The sequence below is a fragment of the Zootermopsis nevadensis genome, unplaced genomic scaffold (assembly GCF_977971745.1).
Source record: "Zootermopsis nevadensis isolate Lab colony 2312 unplaced genomic scaffold, Znev_1.0 Znev_ptg000009l, whole genome shotgun sequence".
Lineage (NCBI taxonomy): Eukaryota > Metazoa > Arthropoda > Insecta > Blattodea > Termopsidae > Zootermopsis > Zootermopsis nevadensis.
In genome coordinates, this window is record NW_028259141.1 from 6,353,259 (window position 1) to 6,378,620 (window position 25,362).

Genomic DNA, 25,362 nt, shown 5'->3' on the forward strand with positions numbered 1-25,362 from the left:
GACGTGATGAATCTTTGTGGAATAAGAGGCAGGAGCATTTAGAATATGTAGCTTTAATTGAAATCCTTTTTTGTGTAATGTAAAACAACAAAATAGTGGCTTCATGAAGTGCATATTTAGCTTTTGACTTGACATTGATAGCCAACAAACCATTGGACTGAGGCACTTGAAATTTGGTATGAGGATGGATCATAAGCATACCTACAAAGTTATTGTTACAAACTTGAGATAGTGCAAGTCTTTAAGGTTATGTTTAATGCTCCCCAAAGTTATATTTAAGCAATAAGTTACAGTGTTTCTTCTACAATGACTTGTACTACAACTTCCTACCACTTATATTGCTGCTGCTATTCTTGCTTTTATCCATGACCTCAATGGCAGTTAGATACAGTGTTCTCTGTCCATCTTCAGTTAACTTTCCCACTAACATCAGTCACAGTTATCTGTAGTTGTTTTAGCCTTGCTCCAAATTAGTATGGTTTGTAGATTCTCTCAATCTCACCAAGGGCTGAGTGTTAACATTCATCTGGATATATTTTCCTTAGAGTTGATTTTTATGGGATATTACATTTACAGTACCTGTCGAGGAAAAGCTTGGAAATATGTATTGTTGAGAAGGTGGCTGCCTTCTGGGTTGTTGCCCCTGTAGTCTGGTAGAAGTTTAGAACTTCTACCAGACTACATGGCACAACAACCTAGAAGATGGCCATCTTCAGGCACACCGCCATGAAAACGTCAAATCCTACATATGTTGTTAGGTTTATTCCATGATATGTTTGCGGCGACCATTGCTTATGAAGGCACCAAATAGAAAGTATCACTTCAGAAAAAGGTTACACTTTTGTCAGTAATGTTTGTCTTCAAGTACACAACCATTTTGTTCCTGGTACATCAGTACTTGCATTTGAATGTTGTTTTATTTGACACTTTGTCTCACATGGAATTTATTTCATGCATGGTTGTCAAAATAACTTAACCATTTCTTGTATAGTTGTCATCATCTTCAGTCCACTGCTTTAACAATCTGTATCTGCTTGACTTAATTTTCTGCATATTAATAAGAAAGTACTACTTACTTCTCCCTTATTGGTATGGCACTGCATTGTTGCATCACATATTATATTAGGGAAAATAATAATAATAATAATAATCATGAAGTTGTGAGTGTTGTAAATTGTTAGTTGCGCTGAACGTGACATGCGCATCTGAACAAGAAATGGCCAAAATATGCTGAAAATATGTGATAAACATAATATATGCACAACCATCTTAATTGTTTAAAAATATGCACTATAAAATTAGTGATATGGTATGTTAAAACTTTAAACAGATATACAGATACTGAAATGTGTTGACCGCATAAAAGGAAACTAAATGGATTTGCATAAACATCTGATATCTGGTGTTGTTTCTGGATCACTTAAATTAGACTAGTGTATTAGCAGAGGGATCTGCAGTGGCCACGCGGTCTGAGGCGTGGGCCTTCTGCCGCTTGGTCGCAGGGACCATGGGTTTGAATCGCACTCAAGCCATGGATGTTTGTCTTTGTCTTTCTGTGTTGTGCTGTCCTGTGTACAGGTAGAGGCCTTGCGACGGGCCAATCTCTCGTCCAAGGAGTCCTACCAAATGTCTATAGAACAAGCCAACGAAAAAGTTGGGACCTGCAGTGCTCAGGCACTTGAAGAATGGGTCGTTCCCAGTATTAGCAGAAGAGTTGTCTGCCAATTCAGATGACCTGCAAATTACCATATGCAGATGCTGGTGAACTGTTAGCCAGTTAACATTCATTCATATTACAAACATACTAATTTGCTGTTTTAAACTATTAAATGAACTGCTCCTGTTGAATTTGACCGCTGTGTTCATAACCATAAAGTCCATGTAGCTAAGTAGAAAGGTAAATTACAAACTTTCTGCATGTGGAAGGTGGCTTCTTTAGAGCAACACTTGTCATTTGTAGATTTTTATTTTATTTTTCTTTATAGTAATCTCGATGGTTTTGAAGTCCATCAACTTAAAGAGTATATCACAGATTGGTTGACTTTTGGTTGTGCATATATTCATAACATTGAGCAGTTACTAGCTACTGTTATTTATAGCAGTTGAACATTTTCTGTTTATAATCCCTGAAAATGACTGAAATGTTGACTTTTCGAATATTTCAATTGGCTTAGAGTCGAAGATTATTGTATTATGTCACTGCTTTGAGCATATTTGTTTGAAAAGAAACCAATTTCCTCACATTTTGACTTTATTTATTCTTATTTCTGGACATCCTGCTCTGTAATTGTGAACTGTAAGTTCTATTTCTTTAAATGCACCAGAATACACATTCTTGGACTAAGCATGAATATTTCTAAGGAGTAACATAAATTGTATGTATATTCAATTGTATACAATCTGTTTAGTTAAAAGTGTATGGATAACAGAAGCTGCTGGATGGTGTACTAGTGTTTCATTACCAGTCATTTCTCACGGGTTATGTTGCCTGCATTTTGGCATGCTTTCCTGCAAATTCAAGAATGATTAGTCATATTCAAAGTAGCATAAGAAGTTGTAAGTTACCTGTAATTTGTTATTTTGTTTTATTGTAATTTAGTTGTTAAATTCTGCCTATTGACAGAGGCTTGACAAGTGTTAGAACTTCATATGTTATTGGGCCAATGCTTAACTAGTAGTGCATATTAAATAAACTTCATTTTAATGGTATGTATCTTAATGATATGATATTCATTTTCACGTAAATTTTTATCTTTGTAGAAAATGTGTAATATAAGTATGCAATGTAACCTGTGGAGGTTTTTATGGAAGAAAATGTGCATTTGAAGTAATGTGTTATAATTACTAAATTGCTTTTATAATATATTTTACAGTTATTTCATTGAATCTCATGGAAAAATTTCATTTGCTCTCTTCAAGAGTTAGCAGGTATGTAGTAGTTATAATTTGTCTGTTTTGCATATTTATTTCTTCCAGGGTCCAGTGGTGGCGGGCCCACCGAGGGGGAGAGGCGGGGAGGGCCGGGGAGACCGGAGAGGTGGTAGAGGACCACCAGGGGGCATAGGTTATGACCCTAGGGGCGATTCCCACGGATTGGACCCACGAGGCGATCATAGGAACCCTGACTACCATGGCGAACCCCCACGTCGTATAGATGGACAACCAAGAGGTCCTATTGAAGAGCCTCCATCTCAGCAGGCAGCTAAACCTTCAATCCCAGCAAAACCCTTGAAGGGGATTCCAGCAGTTGTGCCAGACTTTGTGATACCAAACAACAAAGAATCTCCCACAGGGGCTGCCCCTGGGCCCAAGTTCCCAGAGCCTCCCAACTTAATGCAAAAACTGAGCGAGATGACAGGTGGTGCAGATACATCTGTCGACAACATCATCTCAAAAGGAAAGGAACTTATCTTCATGAAGTTTGGTCTTGGAGGCAGCAAGTAGCAATGTGAGCAGGTACTGTGGCTTGTGCTGGCATCTCCTGACTTACATTAAACCTAGCTGTGATAAACTAAATAAATTGTCCTCATTCTTGGGAAGTATTAACGAGGTACTGTGACATCTGCATAGTATTTTTTAAGCTGCTATGAGGAAAAATGTTATATATTAAAATAAACACCTTTCATCAAAACATAATGGCACATGATTCTTTTTTCAGAATTACTGAAAGCTTGTTTGCTTGTTATTGAGAGATACCTTGATATGGAGGAGGGAACATGCTTATTTGGCCAATAAACGTACAGTGAATTAAGGATGGTATTAACTGTCATGAAATTTTATTATAGAACATTTATATGCAAGTTGAAGCTTTGTGTATAATAATGTCATAAATTTTTCCTGATTCTCTGCAACAGTTTTCTCATCTTTCAGACTTCAACCCTTACAGATTCTGTGTTAATGAGCAGAGTTACAGCACTTGGATAATATTTTCCAGAAAGCCAGGCAAGATTGTTGAGAAGAGTCCTTAGAAAATGTTGTTTTATACAAGAGGTATGTTGTGTATCAATAATAAATGTGGCCAGATTTTAACCAGCTTTAACATTTGGAGATCATATTTGCATCTGTTCTAAATAGCATCTAATATAAGTAGTTGTCATGTTTATTAAATGATCTCATATTACAGCATCTAGAAAAGAATTTTCTGTTTGAGGTGGTAGCTAAGACTGATGAGATGTTGGGAATATCATTTTCAAAATCTGCTGATTCCAAATACTTATAAAAATACTTTAGATACTTGTGATATGATTATTGCTGGACCAATCAGGTAGTTTATATAAGAATGGATTAAGAGTAGTGACACATACATACATGCATGGAGTATATGGATTTGGGGACAGTAAATATTCAGTGACTTTTCTGTTCAGTGTAAAAAAAGGATGTTTCTATTTTTCATTTTTTAAAGACTTTTATAAATTTTATCAGTTTTTCTTCAATGTTGTATGTACAGTAGAGTATCAAAATTATACAAATATTAACGGTGTTAACGAAGTGCTATTATCATGTATTATGATCCTTTGTACCCTTGTTTTTTAAACATGGAATATTTTGCCTCTTATACATCAAAGCAGCGTTACTTAATTTCACGGTAATATAGAGGAAAGGGCCGATAGATGATTTTGTTAATCCAAGTTTTTTTTTTGTCAGATTGACATACTTGTTATAATAAAGTAAATTTGACAACTCATGTTATAGACATTATCCCAAATATGTTTTGTAAATGTTTTGAAATTTATGGAAAAGTAACAATTTTGTTAAATCAGTAGTAATGAATGGAGGTTTCTTCTATGCCTTTACAGCATATGTGATTATGGAAACTGCACATTAAATTTAAATTAAAAGCACTCAAAAGATAAGGCTTTATGCGAAAGGTTGGTAAGCTTCTTATACGTGTAATAAAATATTGTATTTGGGATAGATTTTCTGTTTTTATATCGATGTAACTGAATTTGAGAAGTATGACTGATTTATGAAATGTACAAGATACCAACTTTTTCAAATCTGTTGAAACCAGCACTATGTTACATGTTGCACTTATCCACTGAAATGAACTCATAATTCACGTTATGCACATGTGTTTCTTATGGACTTAAAAGAAACATACATACTGTGTGCCTAGAAAGTTCTTCCTTTATATTTGGAGTAAGCAGATTTTGGGGGAATAAAAAGAAACATATCATTTCTGTTCTCAGTGATTTAATTAACTTCCACTTCAGCTATAAATATTTAAGCTGCTGCGATAGGGTGCATATGCTGTAATAGATTTGTGAGTTTTACATTAATTATCACAGGTTTAATGGAAGTTGCTAGAGTCAGACCAGCACAAAAGATCTTGCCCCTCTTGTTTGTTAACTTCATTATGTATGTGAGACTTGCAAATTAATAGAGGGATATTCATGTTATAAAATTTTTCTTGGGCGATCAGCCGCGTTAGTGTTGATGGTCTTAGAAAATTGTATAACGTTCGTATGCCTTTAAAATTTTAAGTCTTGAATAGATGGACCATTCTGTGGTTCAGCAGGGTGAAAGGAGTGAACAGTATCTTTAGTCACTGCTGTAGTAAAACAGGTTGTATGGCATTGACTTATTATCTTACAGTAATCCCACTTCTTATATTTTCTTTGAACTTGAAACTTGGACTTCCAAATGAGCCGATGAAAGTATAAATTAAAAATATCAGTTTTCCAGAAACTGATAGTGTAAATTAACATAATTTGATTTCTGCAAGCTTATTACATAACAGTAACTGATATTGTTTCCTGGTATATTTTTTTAAAGGTTTGGATATTACGGTCTATTGAAAATTAATAATTATGCTAACTATATAGCTGTAAATAATTTTTGGTACTGTCTTATAAAACACAAAAAAAATGATGACATTAAAATTAAATTTACTGTACCAATTATAAATATAAGTAAATGGAATAAGTGAATAAAAAAAATAGTTCTACAGCGTAATTGTACAGACATATTCATACAACTTGAAGACAGATTTTTGATAACTCAGATTGTAGGAAAATAAAAGCATTTCAGTGCCGTAAAATTAATCCCATGCTGTTCCTCTTAAATACATTCAAATCTGTACCTAACTTTGTTCATGAAGACAATTTTTGGATACTTGTTAAAATATTTATTTTGTTTTGTTTTGTTATTTTACTTGCAATATAAAGTAGTTTCAGCGGAACTGTTACAGCATTGTGATTTCGGAAAACTGACCTCTCTTATTTCTTTCATTGTCAGAAGCTCAGCTGGAATTCTAAGGATAAGATTCTGAAATATTTTCATCAAACAAGTGCCATAATGATAAATTTAGACTCACCAGAAACCACAAAGAGAACCCAACAGTATTAACACATCACAGAGCACATGGATGTTGCCTCTTGAATGTCTGAGTGAAATAACATAAAGAAATTTAGCCATTAAAATAAGTATTATATCATTTCAGAGAAAAAAGAGTACTATTTATAACAAAGTACATTTTCAAGTAAATGTGATGGTATTAATCAAAACCTTGTATACAGTGAACACACATCAATGTCATTCACAGATATCCTTGCACACTGATAAAGATTTCACATATACAAGTGTGTACACACCTGTGAATTAATATCTGCATGAAATAATTTTCATTATACTGTGGAAAACATTATTATGCATGATTAAGTAATAGAAAATGGGTAACTAACAGTGTTACGTACATTTTGAAGTTCCTCCAAAAACTAAATTCGGCTCCAAGTTGGGAATTTAATTAACCTTGAGCATGTTTTGTAAAGTGGAGAGGGAGTAATGGAAATTTTAATCTCTCATTGAGGAACAATCTACATTCTGAACACAGGAATTCAGATAAACGATGCTGAAATGAATGCATTACTTTCAGGTATGATAGTCCAATGAGTATATTGAGATAACAGATAGAACAAAGTTACAATAATAATTTTGTTTAATAAAGGTGTCAAAAGTAAGGGAATTTGAAAATGAGTTAAAAATTCCATTCAGCAATACATGTATACATAAAATTTAAATTATCCTTCATGATTTCTTAAGTAGTTTTGTATTGCCTGGGGTGACACAGACTTTCATGTTATAATTCCAAAATGCATTGTCATCACACAGTTTAGAAAATAAATAATATCATTCAAAGTTTTTTGGGATGCTAGACAGAAAGTTTTCACAGTAATGTTGACTTGAAAAATGTTGTTCATAAAGATGGCTGTCTTCAGGTTTTAACTGTTTCATAAAGTATAAAAGAAAATAAATAAATATAGCATGAATTACAGGTCACTTATCTGGTGTGACATTCTAAATATGTATGTTGTGAGACCAAAATTTTAATTTATGTTGCAAGAATAAAGATACTGATGGAGATTAATAATTAACACTACCCTCTCCACTTTAAGCCTAACTTTTTATCTTGGTTACTGTCTGTGTAAATACTATCACTAGTTTTCATTGGATGAGTCCATGTTAGGTTAGGTTATAACTACTGTTCTGCTCAGACCATGAATATGAATACTTATATCTCAGTACCTTAAACCATTAAATAATATATCAGAAATGTCTCCATAATCTTAATATAAAAATCTATGGATGCAAGTGGTTTTGATTGTCGAATAGCCATACTATCTTACCCTTACCGAACAGTAGTGATAGTGTGACCATATTGTATTCACAGTTCTTAAATATTTTGGAAACACTATGCTGTTGATTAGAGCTTTTGTAAATTCAAACCTGGCAGTCATTGTTAGTGTCTTATTCATATATACAACAGACATATTTTATGCATAATGCTGTACCATTCTAAAATGGAAAAATTTTGCAAGTATGAAAATGTTCTTCACTGAATATGAAATTACTGGCTCCATTTCTTGAGCAAAATAACATAAGAAATTCATATGCCTCTGTAGGAAAAATTCAGACATTTTGACCATATTAATTCCATACCTTCCGTTTTGTGTTAAGTAGTATATATATATACACACACTGGGTGCGGCAGAGGAAACGCATGTTTTTCGAATGGCTAGTAATCAGCAAGGAGGAGGGTGGGGGATTTCCGCCCCTTGCTAGTAGACAGCTTAGATGGTGCAGTTTCAGTAGCCATGGCACTGTGGACCCGCGAGCATCGGGTGTTTGTCGTTGAAAATTATATCAAAAGTGGTGAATCCATAATTGCTGTTCATCTCCCGTTTCGGTGATATCCCTTGGCCTCCTCGCTCCCCTGATCTCTCCATATGTGACTATTTTTTGTGGGGTTACCTCAAATCAAAGGTCTACAGAAACAAACCACGCAACATCCAGGAACTGAAAGATTCCATTCGCTAGGAAATCGCTACTGTGGGGGAAGAAATGTTGGGAAGAGCAATGCAGAATTTCGAGGAGAGGCTGCAAGAGTGCGTACAGAAGGAAGGGCGTCACTTGACGGACGTTATTTTTCAGAAGTAATTCAAAAATGTTCAACAAAAACTGCATTGTAAAACCTTTCTTTTTGTGTAATTAAATTCTTTTAACTTGAAAATCTACTGAGTTATCGTTATTTGAAAAACATGCGTTTCCTCTGCCGCGCCCTGTATATTGGTTTATTATTCTGATAAGAAATGGACAGTTTCCAAGATAAATGTGTGTGCATTGAAACCTTATATTGATATACATATTGTTAATTTAGGAAGGAAGACAATTTTTTAAAAATGTGTGGATTACATGACAAGTATGCATACTTACGTGTAACATAACTGATGTAAGTTTTAATTAATATAGGTGGGTTAGCTTGTGGCTGTATATACATAGCAGGAAGAAAACTGTATACTACTAATAAATATATGTTAACAATACCAAGTATCTCTGGGTGCATTTAAGGTCCATACAACACAAAGCTTTAATAAAAACACACCCGTAACCATTATTCTAAGGGAGTTCTTCTGTTAGAAAGTTTTGGGATCTTGAGTGTATCATTGTTATACAAAATCACAAGTGAAGTGCCAGAACATTTCTGTATAATTCAAAATATCTGCACCATAACTGCCTTTCCACCATTGATCTCAGACTGAGAAGATTGGGATGAAACTGGTGTAATATGAAGAGAATTGTGGAAGTAATGCACACACATTAACATTATTGATTTGCGACTAAACTTTCGTTTGCCGAGATGTATTCATGTATTAGAAGAATATGTTTATGTTTTAAAATGAAACAGTGTAATTTAGGAGAAAAATTGTTTGTGGTTATGTTTCCAATCTGTACATATTTTATCATAGCAATTTGTTTAATTATGAATAACATAAATCAAGTATACACATTTATAATGTTATTCCATCAACTTGTAAGTTATTCTTTTGCTTTTCAACAATAGTTTATTTTATAGAAAATATTTCTCTAATCACTCTTCCATGACACAGAAGTCTGTCATAAACTTTGTGGTTTATATAACTATACTCTTAACTTTCTGGATTTTCTATGAGATCACCAATTGTACTGTATCACCTTAGAATATGGTAGTAAGTGTGTTTGTCTTGGGTTGGCAGATATGTATTTCCTTCTGCCATACATGTTTAAACAATGAAGGTAATTAAGTGAAATATTTGCCAAGCCATTTTTGTTTACATAAAGCTCGTAATGAAATAATTATTACACAGTATCTGCATGTCAAAAGAAACTAACTTTTTAGAGACTTGTCTCTTGATATGGCATTCTCTAATTAAAGTTAACCAACTATGTGTGCTTTTTCTCTCTTGACACTTGTTCCCATATAAACTAAACTTGAAGTTGGACAAAGTTCCACTCTACTTGCTAAGTATGAATTACAAAGTGAAAAACATAAGGATTAATCAGTAAACTTATTTGTATTATATCGTATATCAAACTCGGCAATGGGGCCATATCATCACATGTGCAGTAAAACTTCTTTATAACTTGGTGAAAGGACTAGAAGCTCATTTTATAGATATTTATTTTTTATGGTCATTAAACAGTCCATTTTGTAAAATATGTTTAACTGTAAAGAAATCTTCATCATAAGAAACAAATTTGTCATAACATTTCTTTTTACAGAGGTGAAGGTCCATTTTATTAGCGTTAGTATGTGGAGTTCTGATGTGTCAAGGTGTTCATTATAGAAAATTTTGTTATAAGGAGGTTTTACTGTAATATTGTATAATTATTGTTATCATACGCATAATGGGGGAGAATGTTTCTTATATAAACTTAATGATTGACTTAACTTTTGTCAGATGGTGCAAGTGAATTTTTCAATGTTGTTTACTTATCTGAGTTTTAGTTTTGTAATGCTGGTAACATTGTCGTTACTTCTACTGTGAGAGCGAGAGAGGAAACGTGTGTTGCTCTAGTCATTGGCCCCCTGCAGCATGGTGCTGTGTTGTGCCATCTGCCTGTATATTCTCATTAAGGCCCAGGAGAAACTCTATGCTGTGGATCAAATTCATGGGGTAACTATTAGTTGCTATAAAATGTAACGTAATGTGTACATTATACATACACTAGTAAGCAAAAGGAAATGTAAAGCTTATATAAATATTTCAAAATTAACTTGCATATTATGGTAATGGTATTTCCTTTAGCAGAAGAGCTAAATATTATCCAAAATAATTATGAATTTACTAGTAAAAAAGCTTTATAACTTGGAAGATGAAACGGTGTGAGCCTTGTTAAAATATAGTGTACTCCTCGAAAAAGGATCCTCCATAAACAGCTCTATTGTTTTGGGTTTGGTGTAGGCTGACAGATTATTTTACTTGTTAAATTCAATATTGTAGGTTACTTTTCTATTACAGAGGTTTAAAGATTATTATTGAATGGTTTATGTATAATTGATGAAGCATTGTTATGCTTAGTAAATGCCTGTGTGATTTTATTTCACTCCATGCCTATCTTTATTACTTTTATTTATTTATATATTTATTTATTGTTTTTCCAAGTGAAAAATGTATCTCAGATTATCCAGATTTTCATTTATGTGCATAGTGCACTGCACTCTGATATTTATACGTAGACCATGTACAGTTTCGTACCTCTTTGTTATGAGGCAAAATTTTGTGGTGTGCCATCATGTGTCTGATAAAAAATTAGGGTGTGCTGCAGGTGAAAAAAGGTGTTGAAACACTGTGCTAGAGCACACCTAAAAATTAAATTACATGGGCCATATTTTTAGGGAAACCTTGAAATCTGAGCTAAACTAGGGTTATTTTATCTGAGTAAATCATGGAAATTACTAATCTATGCCCCAAAGGGGCAGGAACATTAGGTCAAAATATTACACTCATCTTCAGTTGACCATTTTTCTGCTCCAGTGACTTCTGGCTTGTTGCTCCATCGGTGACATTTGTCTTTTATTGGTTAATCTTAGTCTGACTGATTGTGTTCTCATTATTATTTGACTTTTGTATACACACACACAAAACTATTCAACCAGACTCCATATTTCTATCATGAAGATGAAGGCAGTAAATTTCTTCCAGATTAACATAGAGTTACATCTCAAAGCAAGTAATGAGCATCGGCATACAACACTCTGGCGCAGTAGTTAATCTGTTTACACACCTGTCAGTCATGAAGGATAGTCAAATGTGCACAACATACATTTTGTGTGTGTGTGTGTGTATTTAGTCATATAATAAGCCCCGCCTTATTTATTGTATTACATTTTATTGCTTTTTTATTTTTTGATAACTACAGGTGGGTGGGAAGTAAGTAGGCATTAAATAATCGCTATTGCATTGGAAATATAGAGGTTATAACCATCTCAATGCCTACTTACTTCCCACCCACCTGTAGATGTTATATGCATGCAGGAAGATATTCAAAAATGTGTTTAACATTAACTAAAAGACAGTGAAAATTATAAAATTTCCTGAGTAATAAATACTTGCAATTTTTTCAGTCATCTTATACTTACCAAAATTTTACATTTTTTGAGTAACTTCTCTATTCTCAAGAAAGAGTAAAAAAACCATAAATAAGATTTTTTAATAATGTGATATTTCTTTCAGTTTTGCTCATGTTGTTATATTATTCTTATAAAAAATGTTTCTCCTGGGCCTTAAGTAATTGCCTGTCAGTCTGTCGTGTTCTTCTCAGTTCAAAACTTTTCCATGTGCCTTTTCTGATTTAATGTGACTAACTCACTAACTTACATAATTTCGTACTCTGGTTTTGTCTGAACCATTGTGAAGAATTGTTCATATTCCTCTCTTCCCACCATTGTGACACAATATATCACATACACATATTATATACATGTAAGTACTGCTATATATAATGTTACATTGATTAATGGGTATCAATCCTTTGTGATAGAGTGACATTCTGGATCATTCCAGGTTATGTTAATCCTGTTTTCACAGTGCTTTTTAATTTTGCTTTTCGTACAAAATTCGTAACACTTTCTTAATGTCAATTGACTAGTTTTTTTGTTTTTGTTTTTTTCAGTCCAGTGTGCTCTGGTAGGGAATGCGAACCGTTCATCCTTTAAAGGCCTTATGTGCCGTTTGGTGGAACACTGAATTGTGATTTTATTAATTACATTCCTCAGTTGGATCAGGCGATGAATATCTTCAGTGGAGATTGGTGCCTGATATGATAACGGTTAATCTGTATTTATCAAACATAATAGTTGAGTGCATAACACTCCTGCTTTGAATTTAGGAGGTCCCAGCTTCAAATCGCACCCCAGGGGCTGGCTATTGTAAGGTTTTTATTGATTTTCCTCAGTCCCTCCAAGCAGATGCCAGAATAGTATTTGTAGTTTATTTAATGAGACTGTTAGTAGCTCATTATAGCATCAAATGAGAGGGTGATGGTGAATAATGAATTGGAAAGGATGTGGAAGGAAGTGGTCTTGGCCTGATTTGAGAACTCTCCCAGCATTTGCCTGGAAGGGCTGGTGAAAACCATGAGAAATTTCAGGATAGGCAATTTCCAGGCTGTGATTTGAACCTGGAGGCTCCAAAGGATGAAGCTGGAGTGCTGACCACATTACTATGATGTTCAGTGCCAAGATAGTACTTAGGCACATTGATTCCAGTTCATTCATTAAAGATTATGTCATTTAATACTGTATAGTCTGAGCTGCTGACAGTATTGTTAAGTAAAGCATAAGCAGATAAAGTACATCTTTATTCAAATGAAACTATCCCGAAGTGATTTACACATAGGAAGTTCATTAACGTAACTTCTTCAAAGCCGGGCTAGTATATTTTCATTTTGTCGGCAATGTGTGTAATGGTTATCAATCAGTACAGTAGACGTGAACAGTGCGTTGAGAATTTCCTCATAAGTTACATAATTCCAGGACATAATGCTTTATGATAGAGCAGTGATTTTAGTAGTTTGCTCTCCTGAAATAAAATATGGAGTTTTTAAATGTTTGCATATTAATTTAAAGAACTTTTTCCAATATAATTTCATTTATATTTGAAAGATTATAAGTATATAATTATAAAATTATTAGTTTCTTTTAATTGTACAGAAAACTTTGTGGAGGAAATGGTATAAGCAAAAAGCTAAATGAAGATGGCTGTCTTCTGGGTTGTAACGCTGCGTAGTACAGTAGAAGTTTGCCGTTTCCAGGGTCCTTGCTTCTCACTCGTCACTGTAGCGAGGACCTCTGGAACATCGATAAAGTTCTATTAGACTACACAGCATCACAACCCAGAAGACAGCCATCTTCATACTCACTTCTGTGAGTATCTCAAATCCTAAAAAAACTAAATGTTTGTGTATTACTCCTATTTGTCTTAATTTGCTTACATACGTTCAGTTCAAATTATTTTATTTTGAAATTTATGTTTTGGAATGGCCCAGTATGGTTTACACTCAAATAAGTAGCAAAGACAGTGTAGTTAATTTTTTAATTGTTGTAAATGTGTAATCAAAAACAACAAAAAGTATTGAAATTGTCTTTGTGGATGCTGGCTTTCTGTTGATGATTATATTTATTCATATATTTCTTTGAATTTATGATGGTTGCAGTCAGGTTGATTGGCCAATTGAATGGCAGTTGTTGCAGTTGAGACTTTTGTGTGAATGTGTGTTGTGTTTGCAGCTATATACCCTATATTCCTAATACTGGAAACAGCTCAAAATGTGTTTAAAAGTGAACATAATGGAGCATAATTTGGCATTACTGTAATGTGGTCTGTAGTGTTAACGTACTCAGTAGTAATTACTGTATGTTTTAGCGGAACAGAGGTGAAGTGACAGTTCGGAGTTTGCAGAAACATCTACTGTTCCATTGTTGTAAGTTTTCAAATGTTCTTTGAAAAGAACAACAGAAGGAGTTTGTTGGTTTTATATTTATTTATCAATTGATTTGTTTTTTGTTTTTTTTTGTAAATGTTTTTGTACAGAAAGGAAATCAGTTCCTTTGCTAGTCATAAATGCTGTCAATTAAAATTGACGCATCGTAAGAACTTTTCCCACTCCAAGAATCCATATGTAGTACTAAATCCAAAATACTTCCTCTCCCCCACATCATTGGACATTATCCAAATGCCACATACATTTTACTAAAGTGAATTAAACTGAGTGAATGACTCTATGATTGGTACAGCTCACACAGCCGGTGAGATCCGCCTCATCTTGATGTTACCAATAAAATTATGTTCATGTTTGTTTGTTTTTTATGTGTATGTCTCCGGAGTATCCCATTTAGCTTATATTGCCTTCGGCAGTACTTCCTCTAACCTCACGCCAGTTCCCTTTGGACACAAAGAACAGGTAGGGGGCAAATACTTGAAAGCGAGTACTTTGCAATTTTTCACTGACAAATTTGTGATGTCACAGTCTCAAAGAACTACTAAATCAGACACATGTTAGTGTAAAAAAGCTGTAAGAAAACAAAGCACAACACAGTTAGTTTGGAGGTTTATTAACATGTTTATTAATTGACATCATGACTACTTTGAAGGTCTTGTATAAGAATTATCTGTATTTCAGGTAAACTTATGTATACTTATCCAAACTTTTAAATAAAAAATATGTTTGAGCATTCCTAAGAACTGGTGATTTCAATAAAAGAATCAGTAGAGGTATTATTCTTTGGTAAGAATATAAAATAAATGTTAAACTTTCAGGTAAAATAACACATTAAATGTAGTAGAAGAAAAGATTTTTTGTGTTGGTGTTAACATCGGAACGCTTCTCCATCCTAGCTACTTCCAAAAATTGAATTTTACGTGTGTATCAAAAGTCGTTAAAAATGAATCTGTAAAAAAGAACGTTAACCAGAAATTTTCTCCTTTCATTCCTGCAGACCAAAAAATACCCATTAGAGATATATGTGGACATTCTTCCCTTTGTAAGATTTGAGGTTTTCACAGCGGTGAGTATGAAGATTTCTGTCTTCTGGGTTGTTGCGCTGTGTAGTCTGGTCGATGTTAACCAACGTTTTAGAGGTCATACTGCCTCCGTCATCAGGGCGATGAGTATGAAGATTTCTGTCTTCTGGGTTGTTGCGCTGTGTAGTCTGGTCGATGTTAACCAACGTTTCAGAGGTCATACTGCCTCCGTCATCAGGGCGATGAGTATGAAGATTTCTGTCTTCTGGGTTGTTGCTCTGTGTAGTCTGGTCGATGTCCACCAACGTTTCAGAGGTCATACTGCCTCCGTCATCAGGGCGATGAGTATGAAGATTTCTGTCTTCTGGGTTGTTGCGCTGTGTAGTCTGGTCGATGTCCACCAACGTTTCAGAGGTCATACTGCCTCCGTCATCAAGGCGATGAGTATGAAGATTTCTGTCTTCTGGGTTGTTGCGCTGTGTAGTCTGGTAGAAGTTTACCAACGTTTCAGAGGTCCTTGCTGCCTCCATCATCAAGGTACCTACATGGCACTACAACCCAGAAGACACTCATCATCAGACTCTGCCATGAAAACCTCATGCCCTATAAAAGGAACTTGCTGTATCCTCAGGTTTGGATCCATAATGTGTTGTCGAACCTCAGGGTTGGGTCCGTGTTCGGCTTGTTCCATCTGTGTCTGCCAACCTGTGGGTTGCCTGAATATTGCCAGCTCCAGCCCTTCCATTATTAGTCTTGACGGATTACCCTGTTGCCCTGCCACTGATCAGCAATCTGGTAACCAATCATATGTTCCCATTGTAGTATTATTTTCTGCCCTCATCTACCTCTTTTCTTGTGCCTAAGAAGTTTTACTTCTCTCTGAGACTAGTGTGCTACTGTATTGACTCTCATAACTGTGCCAGCTAGCCGTGCTTACCAAAGTGTTCTATCATCCCAGGGTTGGACTGTAGCAGAAAAAGACAGTGATGTTGGGAGTTCAAAACGTTTTGAAGCATTCCTCGTGACTCAATATTTTGTGGTGAGTTTAAACAAGAGAGAAAAGTTAAGTAGTTATTCACATATTTTCTAAAGGCATTCTTTGTAGTTTTGCATTTCTTAACGGCCTTTGTTATTTTATGCAGATATAAATGTATTTTTGCAGAAAAACATTTACTTTTTATCGAAACATTAATTATTTTTCTATCATTCCTGAACTGTCGAAATCCTGAGTCGGTGTCTTGTATTTGGTAACCGTACTGGAGTTTTACAAACTTTTAAGTGCCGCAGCCCAATTCAAAAGACGGTCAGGTTTATGGAACAGAGAAGTTTCAGGTAGAACAATTAAAGTGCTTTGGACATTTTCAACAGGTTGAAGAAGATGTAACGGATGTTCAAGTGGGCTAAGAGAAAATGGAAGCGAAAGATGACGGGATTGGGATTCCGATTAATTGCCCACACGCACGAGAATGTTGAACCAAGTCCGAGGTAATAGATTTATACCGAACCAGTTGAACTCGCAACAATAGAATGTTGAGCTGATTTTAACTGAGAATTTGAACATGACAAAGGTGTGCCAAAATGATCCCAGACATGGTAAGCGAGGAATAAAAAAGGAAGGAATGTTCGGGTTTGTCCTGTTAGGACGTCTTCAGTTATAATATCGCGATTTGGTAAAAGAAATCACAGAAGATACTACCAAAGTATCCCAAATAAGACGTAAGAGTCAGCAATGGAAAACGTCCTGATATAAAAATTATCACGAGTAAAAACAAAGCTGGTTTGTGTTTTGACAATCAAAGTGATTATCTACAACGAATTTTAGAACCTAGAATTTTATTGATAAATTTTAAAATGTTTGGGTACAGCTCGCGCCTAAGTTGATGCTTTATCAGGAAATTGCTTACACGCGCATAATCAGTCCTCTGTGAGACAGTCTTAAGGAGACAAATGACCATAGACTACTCGATCTTCCCGAATCAACTTTTTTTAAGATGAGAGTGTAGTGAAAAGAACTTATTTTGCATAAATTAAAGATATCTATAAAGCTGTGATCGATTACAATTTCCACCACAGCATTGAAACATGACGGCGACGTTGAGGACCGTGTGTAGACTCCCAGGAGAGTGATTTGAAGGAAGCCAGAAATAAATCACATGTGGTATGTTTACAGCAACATATTTTGTTTTAGTCTAGAAACTTTGTCATGCCTTGCACATATTTATTGGTTAGAGATCTTTTGAAAAGATGAGATTTTACAGTTACACATGTAGTATTATAGATAATTATTTTTTTGAGATGAGATTTTCACTGTGGTTAATGTGTCCACGTTGACATTTTGGGGTTTAACGACGTTTTGACTAGTATATGAAACTGTGTTCTAAAATATGAGTAAGTAGAACTTCAACACTCTTTCTTCGACATAGGAATTAGTGTGACAGACAATTCATCTCTCAGATTCACTTTTCTATACATTTAGTATGACTACAAATGTCTCACACCGTGGTACTGAATATATTATACTACACAGTAACTTTAATTATAATAATTATGTATAAATAGTCCAGTTGAAGGTGTTCTATGTAGTTCCTTCTTCCCAAACTGTCTCAGTGAGAATGGCAACATTATCCAGGTTACGTCCTGGGAAATATTCGAATGTCCACATGAAGTTCGTGAATACCACTGCAAGAAATTACAAACAAATCACATTAATCATTATTTATTCCTTCTTATCGGAACGAGTTACGGAATTTGCACTGTACGATTGTAGACATTCAGTCCAGACACGAGTATGCCGTGTTTCCTCATGCATTTTTATGCCACTGCAGTTCATAGTTTTATTTACGCTGTTGTTTAACAGGGTCACATAGCTGCAAACCAGGATAGCTCAGTCAGTATAGTGACTAGCTACGGGCTGGATGACTGGGGTTCGATCGAGCAGAGGATTTTTCCTCTAGCCTCTGCGTCCAGACTGGCTTTGGGGCCCACCCAGCCTCCTCTACAATGGGTACCGGGATCCTTTCCCGGGGGTAAAGCCGGCCGGGGCGGGATGCTGTCCACTCACCCCATCTAGTGCCGAGGTCAGGAAAGAGTAGGAGCTATACCTCCACTCCCCCCCAAGCGCCTACATAGCGTTAGTGGGACGCTTTACTTACTTTACATAGCTGCAAGTACTGAAAAGTAGATATATAAAAATTGATATCCATTTAACGAAGACGAAAGACGTAAAATGCATTGAATCTACATTTGTGCCACGTCAGGCAATTGCTTGATTAACTCATGCTGTCACGTTAGGCTTGCTTGTAAAATGCTATATAGAAATACAAGCAGTGCAAAAAATGCATCAGTAAACTTTATTTGTAATCAATGTACTGAATTATATTAACAAACAGAACATCTGTAACAGTGACAACACTCTTCAGCTAGCAAGGCAGAATAATAATCAGTGCTGGTACATACACATTTCTCCCTCTTGTAAATCTCCCAGGAGTTCGGGACAGGATGTATTACAGGGGTTATGTGGTGTGAGACGGAACGCCGTTGAACCTCTCAACTGTGCCAACATTATAAGTCCTGAATCCAGTTCTACCTGCATTATTAACATAAATTTTTTACATTAACATCAAATTATATTAATTTACGAAGGACAAAAATTTGAAAATTATGTTAAAGTATTATAAAAATTCAATTTAGAAATAATTTCAGTATCAGATCTAAATCCATTTTGATCATTCATTTTTTGAATAAAATTAGTGGAAAGTTGTACTCATTACAGACTACACACAGCCCTCATGATGTTCTTTGTCGTAATAGTGACTTATCTCATCTTCCATTCATTTTTTGGGATAATGAATATAAACCGAATCCATTCTAACAGGTACTCAACTTGTAGTAAAAATTTAATTCAAATGTGTAAAAAAATCCTGAGATATCAGGTTCTCACAGCAGCAGTATGGTAGAAGTTAACATTTATTACAGAGGTACCTGCTGCCTCCATCATCACCGTTATGATGGAGGCAGCAAGAACATCTGAAATGCCAGTAAACTTCTACCAGACTACATGATGCAAGAACCCAGAAGACGACCTCATTGTATAAGGAACTGTTCAATTTAATACGTAATTTATATTTTACAATGCACTCAAGAATGGAAGATGGAAAATTATCACAAAAAATTACAGCATAAATCATACTGAGCACATGACTAACCATAAACAATTTTGAAAGCAACTATACATACCAAAAGCTGCCCGTGTTTGCAGAAAATCTGTAGTTACTTGTGTCAGTTAATAACAAATGTATTTACTTTTATTCCCTAAAGATGCTAGTAACACCAGAATGAAAGAGCCCTTAAAAACATAACTTTATTGACTTAATGCAATCTTATAAGCATAACAATACTTACTTTCTTATATATTTTCGTATTGTAGTCAGAAGACATGAGAACCCAGTTGAAGTGAGCTGGAGATACAGAACTAGACAGAAAATATGGTCGTTGATAAAACTTCCTCAGGGCTTTCACAGCATGGATATCACAGTTCTGCCTGAAAGGAAAGATTAGCGGGATTTCCTTTACATCTACAGTTCTCATTCCATTTTAAATTAATAATGTTATAATTCTCAAAACTTACGCCTTGGCCGGTCAGTTGCGGATACATACTGCAATTTGAAGTTCCGCTACTATGGTAACAATGCTGTAGTAGAAAATTAATAAAAATTCTTTTGTGAAATTTAATGTTTTCATGGCGCCGAATACGAAGGTAACTGTCTTGTCGGATGTTGTGCTGTGTAGTTTGGAAGAAGTTTACTGACATTAAAGAGGTGCTCACTGTCTCTGAAATATCAGTAAACTTCTACCAAACTTCTCAGTACAACATCCCAGAAGATTAAGAATCATAGAACCCTATTTAAATTGTATACCTGCCATCATTAGAGATGTCTGAACCATTCATTGTGTTTGTAACTTCCATAAGGTGGTACTTTCAGAACATGAAGGTCAGCTGGTTTAGTGGTTTTTGAAATAATGGGATTTTTTTTAATGGACAAACCTATAATAAAACCTCCACATAGTGAAATGTTGATAAAACAAGTAAAGCTGTCCCACTATATGCCATGTAGGTGCTTGGGGGGAGTGGAGGTATAGCTCCTACTCTTTCCTGACCTCGGCACTAGATGGAGTAAGTGGTCAGCATCACGCCCCGGTCGGCTTTACCCCATTGTAGAGGAGGCTGGGTGGGCCCCAGAGCCGGTCTGGACGCAGAGGCTAGAGGAAAAATCCTCTGCCCCCATCGGGGATCGAACCCCGGTCTTCCAGCCCGTAGCTAGTCACTATACTGACTGAGCTACGCCGGCTCACGATAAAACAAGTGAATGAGAATTTAAATTTTATAAAATATTCTTCAGCAGTATTCAGTTTCATGTAAAAATATATGATAATTCATTTATTGTGGCATCGAAGATAACAAATACAAACTGAGCTTTTCTGCACATATTTGATGTCAATTTAAAGAGATAAAATCGTGCAATATGACTAAGTATGAATTTTAGAAGTTGCTAACTCATGACATGTGAATTTTGCACGGTGTAAGTAAATGAACAGGACAATGTTAAGTATATACAAGACTTGATCAAAAAGTGAATGATCGAATATATATTTCATTATTAATCTGAGCATTTGTATATTCATACTGAAAGTAAAATATTCTTTAAGACTCACCAATGGACAAACCACTTATCAACTTTTGGGCTATGAATGCGCTTAAGGAATGCATGTAGATCAGAAGATCCAGTTCGTAGGTTGGTCGTAAGAATACATGGCACAGTGTCCATCAGTTTCTCATCCTGTAGATATAACTGTCAAAGAACACATTTCTAAGTGTTTAGTGTAATCTAATGTCAGATAAATAAAAAAGTCATGACATTATAATCAATACAATCTGAACTGCAGAGTTATCTTTTTTTATCTAGAATTACCACATAAAAATTAAACTTTAAAAAAAAGTTATACTTTAATCTTGAGACAGCCATTTATGAATTATAGAATATAATAATGAAATTTCTGCCTCAAATTGACATAATTGATTGCTGATGAAAAGAAAATATAAGTAAAAAATAACACAATATAATTTTGATGAAGTGAAGAATTTAAATTATTTATGCTGCAGAATTAATATAAAAGTAGATTGCAGTAATTTTGTTGAACTATAAAACACAAAAACTAGAAAAATGCAGGAATCAAACTTTCCACATTTTGGATTGTAAATTAAAAATGAATACATAAAGGCACATAAGTTCTTGTTTTTTGGGGTTCTGATAAAATATTTTATTACCAAAAGCATTCTGCAGCAGTAGCATTTGAGAACCACTGCAATAACATACTGTTTGGTATATTTAATAATTAATAATTAAATTTGTTGTTATGTCATTGAAAGTATTGCAGTAACTGACTTGGGTAATGTTGTCAAACCAGAAGTCGTCTGTGTTCATAACTGGCCATGACTCCATGGCATCCACCACAATGAGTGGGGCATCTCGGTTCAAATATCCATCAAGAAGTTGTTCATATGCCACACCTCCAAGTCTGTCCACGTGTTCCAAAGCTTCACATGACTGTTCGAGGAAATAAAATTTGTTTGTTTAATGAAAATTGTGGGAAAAAAGGAATATTTGAATAAGTAGTAGTGGAAAAAATTTCTCTCTCCCATGTAAGAGGGTTAGCTCATCACTCAATTTGTTTGGTCTGAGATCATGCACTTTTTAAATTAGTGGCCATTGGTTTTTTGATACAGACCCAGAAAATATAATATCCAATGATCTAGAACAGTGGTACCCCTGGGGGTACGTGAAATTTAAAAAAAAAATTATGATAAACACTGAATAATCAGGGCCAGATTTAGGGTTAGCCACAGGAGAACTGGATGTAAGGACATTCGATTTGGGAGCAGCATTTTTTTCTCTCTCTCCTTTATGTAATTCTTATCTGGGCGGTAGAAACAAGCTCAATCATCTCATTAACAGGTCTGAACCACATTAATTAATAATTGATAAAATATTTAAACATATTATTTTGCTTTGCTAAAATACCATTGTTCCTTTCTTAATTTTTATATGATAGACAATAATGTATTTGTTATTTAATAGCTTGATTTTCCTTTTTCTTATTTAAAACTTATTATTTAATATATTATTTTGGATGTAATTTATTTAATTTATTTTGGATGTAGATTATATAGTATGTATAACTTTGGGTGTACAAAGTTTAAGAGAAATTATATATGGGGGTACGCAAACGAAAAAGGTTGAATACCACTGATCTAGAACACTGGTTGTCAGTAGTTATTTTTTCATGGCTGGTAATGTACAGTGTGTGGCCACATTAAGGAAAATGAAATTCTAAACAGTACATCATGCATACTCCCTATACAGAAAGGTCGATGCTGTAATGATAATTTAAAACATTCACACTTAACATTGCTTATTTTCTGTAACTGCATGCATATATATTTATTTATATATTGAGCCCCATATTTAGCAGTTATAACCACTGTCTAAACCAGGCTTCATCAGTGAAAGCACCCAAATGATCTAACAGGAATGCAGCCACTCAGTTCAGTTAGTGAACTGCTGATTTAATTTTGTGCACTTAAAAGAATCACTTATATGTCCTAAAATTTTACATTTACTAGTATTCCGTGTAAGTGCAGAATTTTCCTAAAAATTCCGATATCTAATGCTACCTAACGTTGACAATTTCTGTAGCTTCTTTTTGTATCTTTGTGACTTACAACACAGTCCTCCTCAGTAAGTGTGTACTCCCCAAAGAATGGATTAGACACCAGGCAGTACTCATAAAACATGGATGTCCAGTCCCAGAATGGTAACATCTAAAACAAACATGGAGTCTACAACAGATGTATAATGTACAATGCAATAGTTTATTTCATTAATGAATTTACTTATTTATCAGCTTAACTATTTGTGTATATTGTAAAGTAAAGTTTGTCCCGCTACGTGCCATACAGGCGCTTGGGGTGAGAGGAGGTATAACTCCTACTCTATCCTGACCTCGGCACTAGATAGGGTGAGTGGTTGGCATCACGCCCCGGCCGGCTTTACCCCCGGGAAAGGACCCCGGTACCCATTGTAGAGGAGGCTAGGTGGGCCCCAAAGCCAGTCTGGATTCAGAGGCTAGAGGAAAAATCCTCTGCCCCCGTCGGGGATCGAACCCCGGTCGTCCAGCCCGTAGGTAGTCACTATACTGACTGAGCTATCCCGGTTCATTTGTGTATATTGTCCATTCATTTATTTACCTATTCTTTAATTTAATTATTTGCATGCCCGTAAATTATTCGGAGATAATGTACCAACTTCACAACTTAAGTAGTATCAGGTAAAATGAGAGTAGTAGGAACAGTTGTGTTCTCAACTTCCCTTGACTGAAAATGGCTGTCTCCTGGGTGGTTGTGCCATGTAGTCTGGTAGAAGATTACCAATGTTTCAGAGGTCCTTGCTGCATGTATTGTCAGGGCAATGATGGAGGAAACAAGTACCTCAGAAATGGCAAACTTCTTGGTGCTACATCCCACAAAACAGTAAACTTCAGTTTCGTTAACATTTTTATAGTGTGAACATTGTTTTCAGTTTTATTTAACTCTGCTTATTACCATAATACTTTTGGATTATTTGGATTTAACAAATTGCATATAGGATTTTCAGTGGGAAGTCAGATTTTGGACTGTGAACTGGTTCATCTGTTGATGACCTCAGATTGAGAGAGATTTGCTTTCTGGTATTGTGATTATATTGTAATATTTTACATTTTCAAGAGGTTTGTAATTGATTCAAGAATGTGAATTCACTCTGAATTGAGACAACTTTATGTCTGTTTCTCCACAAATAAAGTTTTGGGATCACATTTTTTCACATAAAGGAAATGTTGATTTTAATTATGCAAGCCCTTATTTAAATTGACTTCTTGAGTTGCACCCATTGGGAGGGGGGGCAAGGAATTACACTGCAATCAGATGTTAAGTATCCCATGTTTAGAAACTTTACTGCATTGAAAGAAACAAAAAATGATCCCTGTAACCATCTCGAGTTGCTGCACTCTGACAGACGGACATATTAACATGGCGACGACAATGGGTGCATTTTTTTTTTCAACTTTCTTACGCACGCGACAATGAACCAAATGTCCCTTCCATGGCTCATACTTCTTAGCCATTATGGTGTCATTATAATAGCCCGATATAGAGCAGAATGAAAAGAAATCATGTACTTGCCTTAATCATGAAGAGGCGCCCCAGCGCAGCTAAATGCATGGAGACTGAACCTAACTGTGCAGCACAGTAAAATAGTGCAACAATCGTGAACAATGCACCGAAAACTTTGGCCAATTTCTTTATTAGTCGTTTCCTCAAAGTTGCCACCAAAGGAGCAACAATTGTATCCATTTCTGCTTCTGAGAAACCTGCTTGCTGACAGTACTGATAAAAGGACATTAATTCTTCGTTCAGTAGTTTCAACTTCTCTTGATATTCCATATCTTTCTGCTGCAGCTGCTGCTGAACTTTCTTCTGGGTACCACGAGTAGTTGCCATACCAGTCGATTTCATTCCCCGTGAATCTGTGTAAAATGATGTATAAAATACAGTTTTATGGGTGCTGTATCGCGTCAAACACGATGTCAGAACTCGACCTCGTTTACATCGGCAGCTAGCACGAATTGCTACTGGGTTTCCCTTTCACTTTTGCGCGGAATCTCCACTGCGCTATGGTGTTGTATTGATCGTATGCTCTTTCGTCCGTGGGTGGGTGAAAGCACAAAAGCAGGAAGCTACATGTGGGCTTCAGCTACCGAAGCTGGTTTATTCTTTCGTGTTGGGTTGGGCACACGTTCATGGTATTCTCTGTCATACCTTGGACTCAAAGCTAATAGATATGCCCAGTATTTGTCATCGTCCAAGCCACTACAAGTCCGCCCGTGTGATATTCCATCGTAAGAAACATTTGCCGACCTGAAGGACCAAGTTGTAGTGGTATCGGTGCCAGTAACCATGTGAGCCGTTATGGTGTGGAGGGTATGC

The 25,362-nt window shown here is 35.4% G+C and overlaps 2 protein-coding genes across 20 annotated transcripts in view; one reads left to right on the forward strand and one right to left on the reverse strand.

Moving 5' to 3' along the window:
- Positions 1-15,002, forward strand: part of Rbp (RIMS binding protein) — a 95,291-nt gene extending 80,289 nt beyond the window's left edge. For 13 of the 19 annotated variants that reach the window (XM_087345894.1, XM_087345881.1, XM_087345885.1 and 10 more), the window contains 2 exons: positions 2,977-3,456; positions 3,871-15,002. In XM_087345894.1, the coding sequence (XP_087202020.1) occupies positions 2,977-3,444 (468 nt within the window). In that variant the 3' untranslated portion in view covers positions 3,445-3,456; positions 3,871-15,002. Of the gene's footprint in view, positions 1-2,976; positions 3,457-3,870 lie in introns of those variants that run through there. The other 6 variants (XR_015534358.1, XR_015534359.1, XR_015534360.1 and 3 more) reach the window with 6 other exon arrangements.
- A 2,438-nt stretch (positions 15,003-17,440) lies between these two features.
- LOC110829324 (uncharacterized) lies at positions 17,441-25,101 on the reverse strand. The gene is made up of 7 exons (XM_022062940.2): positions 24,559-25,101; positions 23,062-23,160; positions 21,725-21,886; positions 20,994-21,130; positions 19,683-19,821; positions 18,738-18,867; positions 17,441-17,960 (listed from the first exon to the last, which is right to left on the reverse strand). Exons 1-7 carry the CDS (start codon positions 24,889-24,891, stop codon positions 17,857-17,859), a joined length of 1,104 nt encoding a protein of 367 aa, XP_021918632.1. The 5' UTR covers positions 24,892-25,101; the 3' UTR covers positions 17,441-17,856.
- Between the last annotated feature and the right edge of the window lie 261 nt (positions 25,102-25,362).

Coding starts and splice junctions, on each gene's coding strand:
- LOC110829324 (XM_022062940.2), bottom strand. CDS start 24,891: ATGAAATCGACTGGTATGGCAACTACTCGTGGTACCCAGAAGAAAGTT. Junction 21,887..23,061: donor TTACTGAGGAGGACTGTGTT/GTAAGTCACAAA, acceptor TTCCTCGAACAG/TCATGTGAAGCTTTGGAACA. Junction 19,822..20,993: donor GATAAGTGGTTTGTCCATTG/GTGAGTCTTAAA, acceptor CTTTCCTTTCAG/GCAGAACTGTGATATCCATG.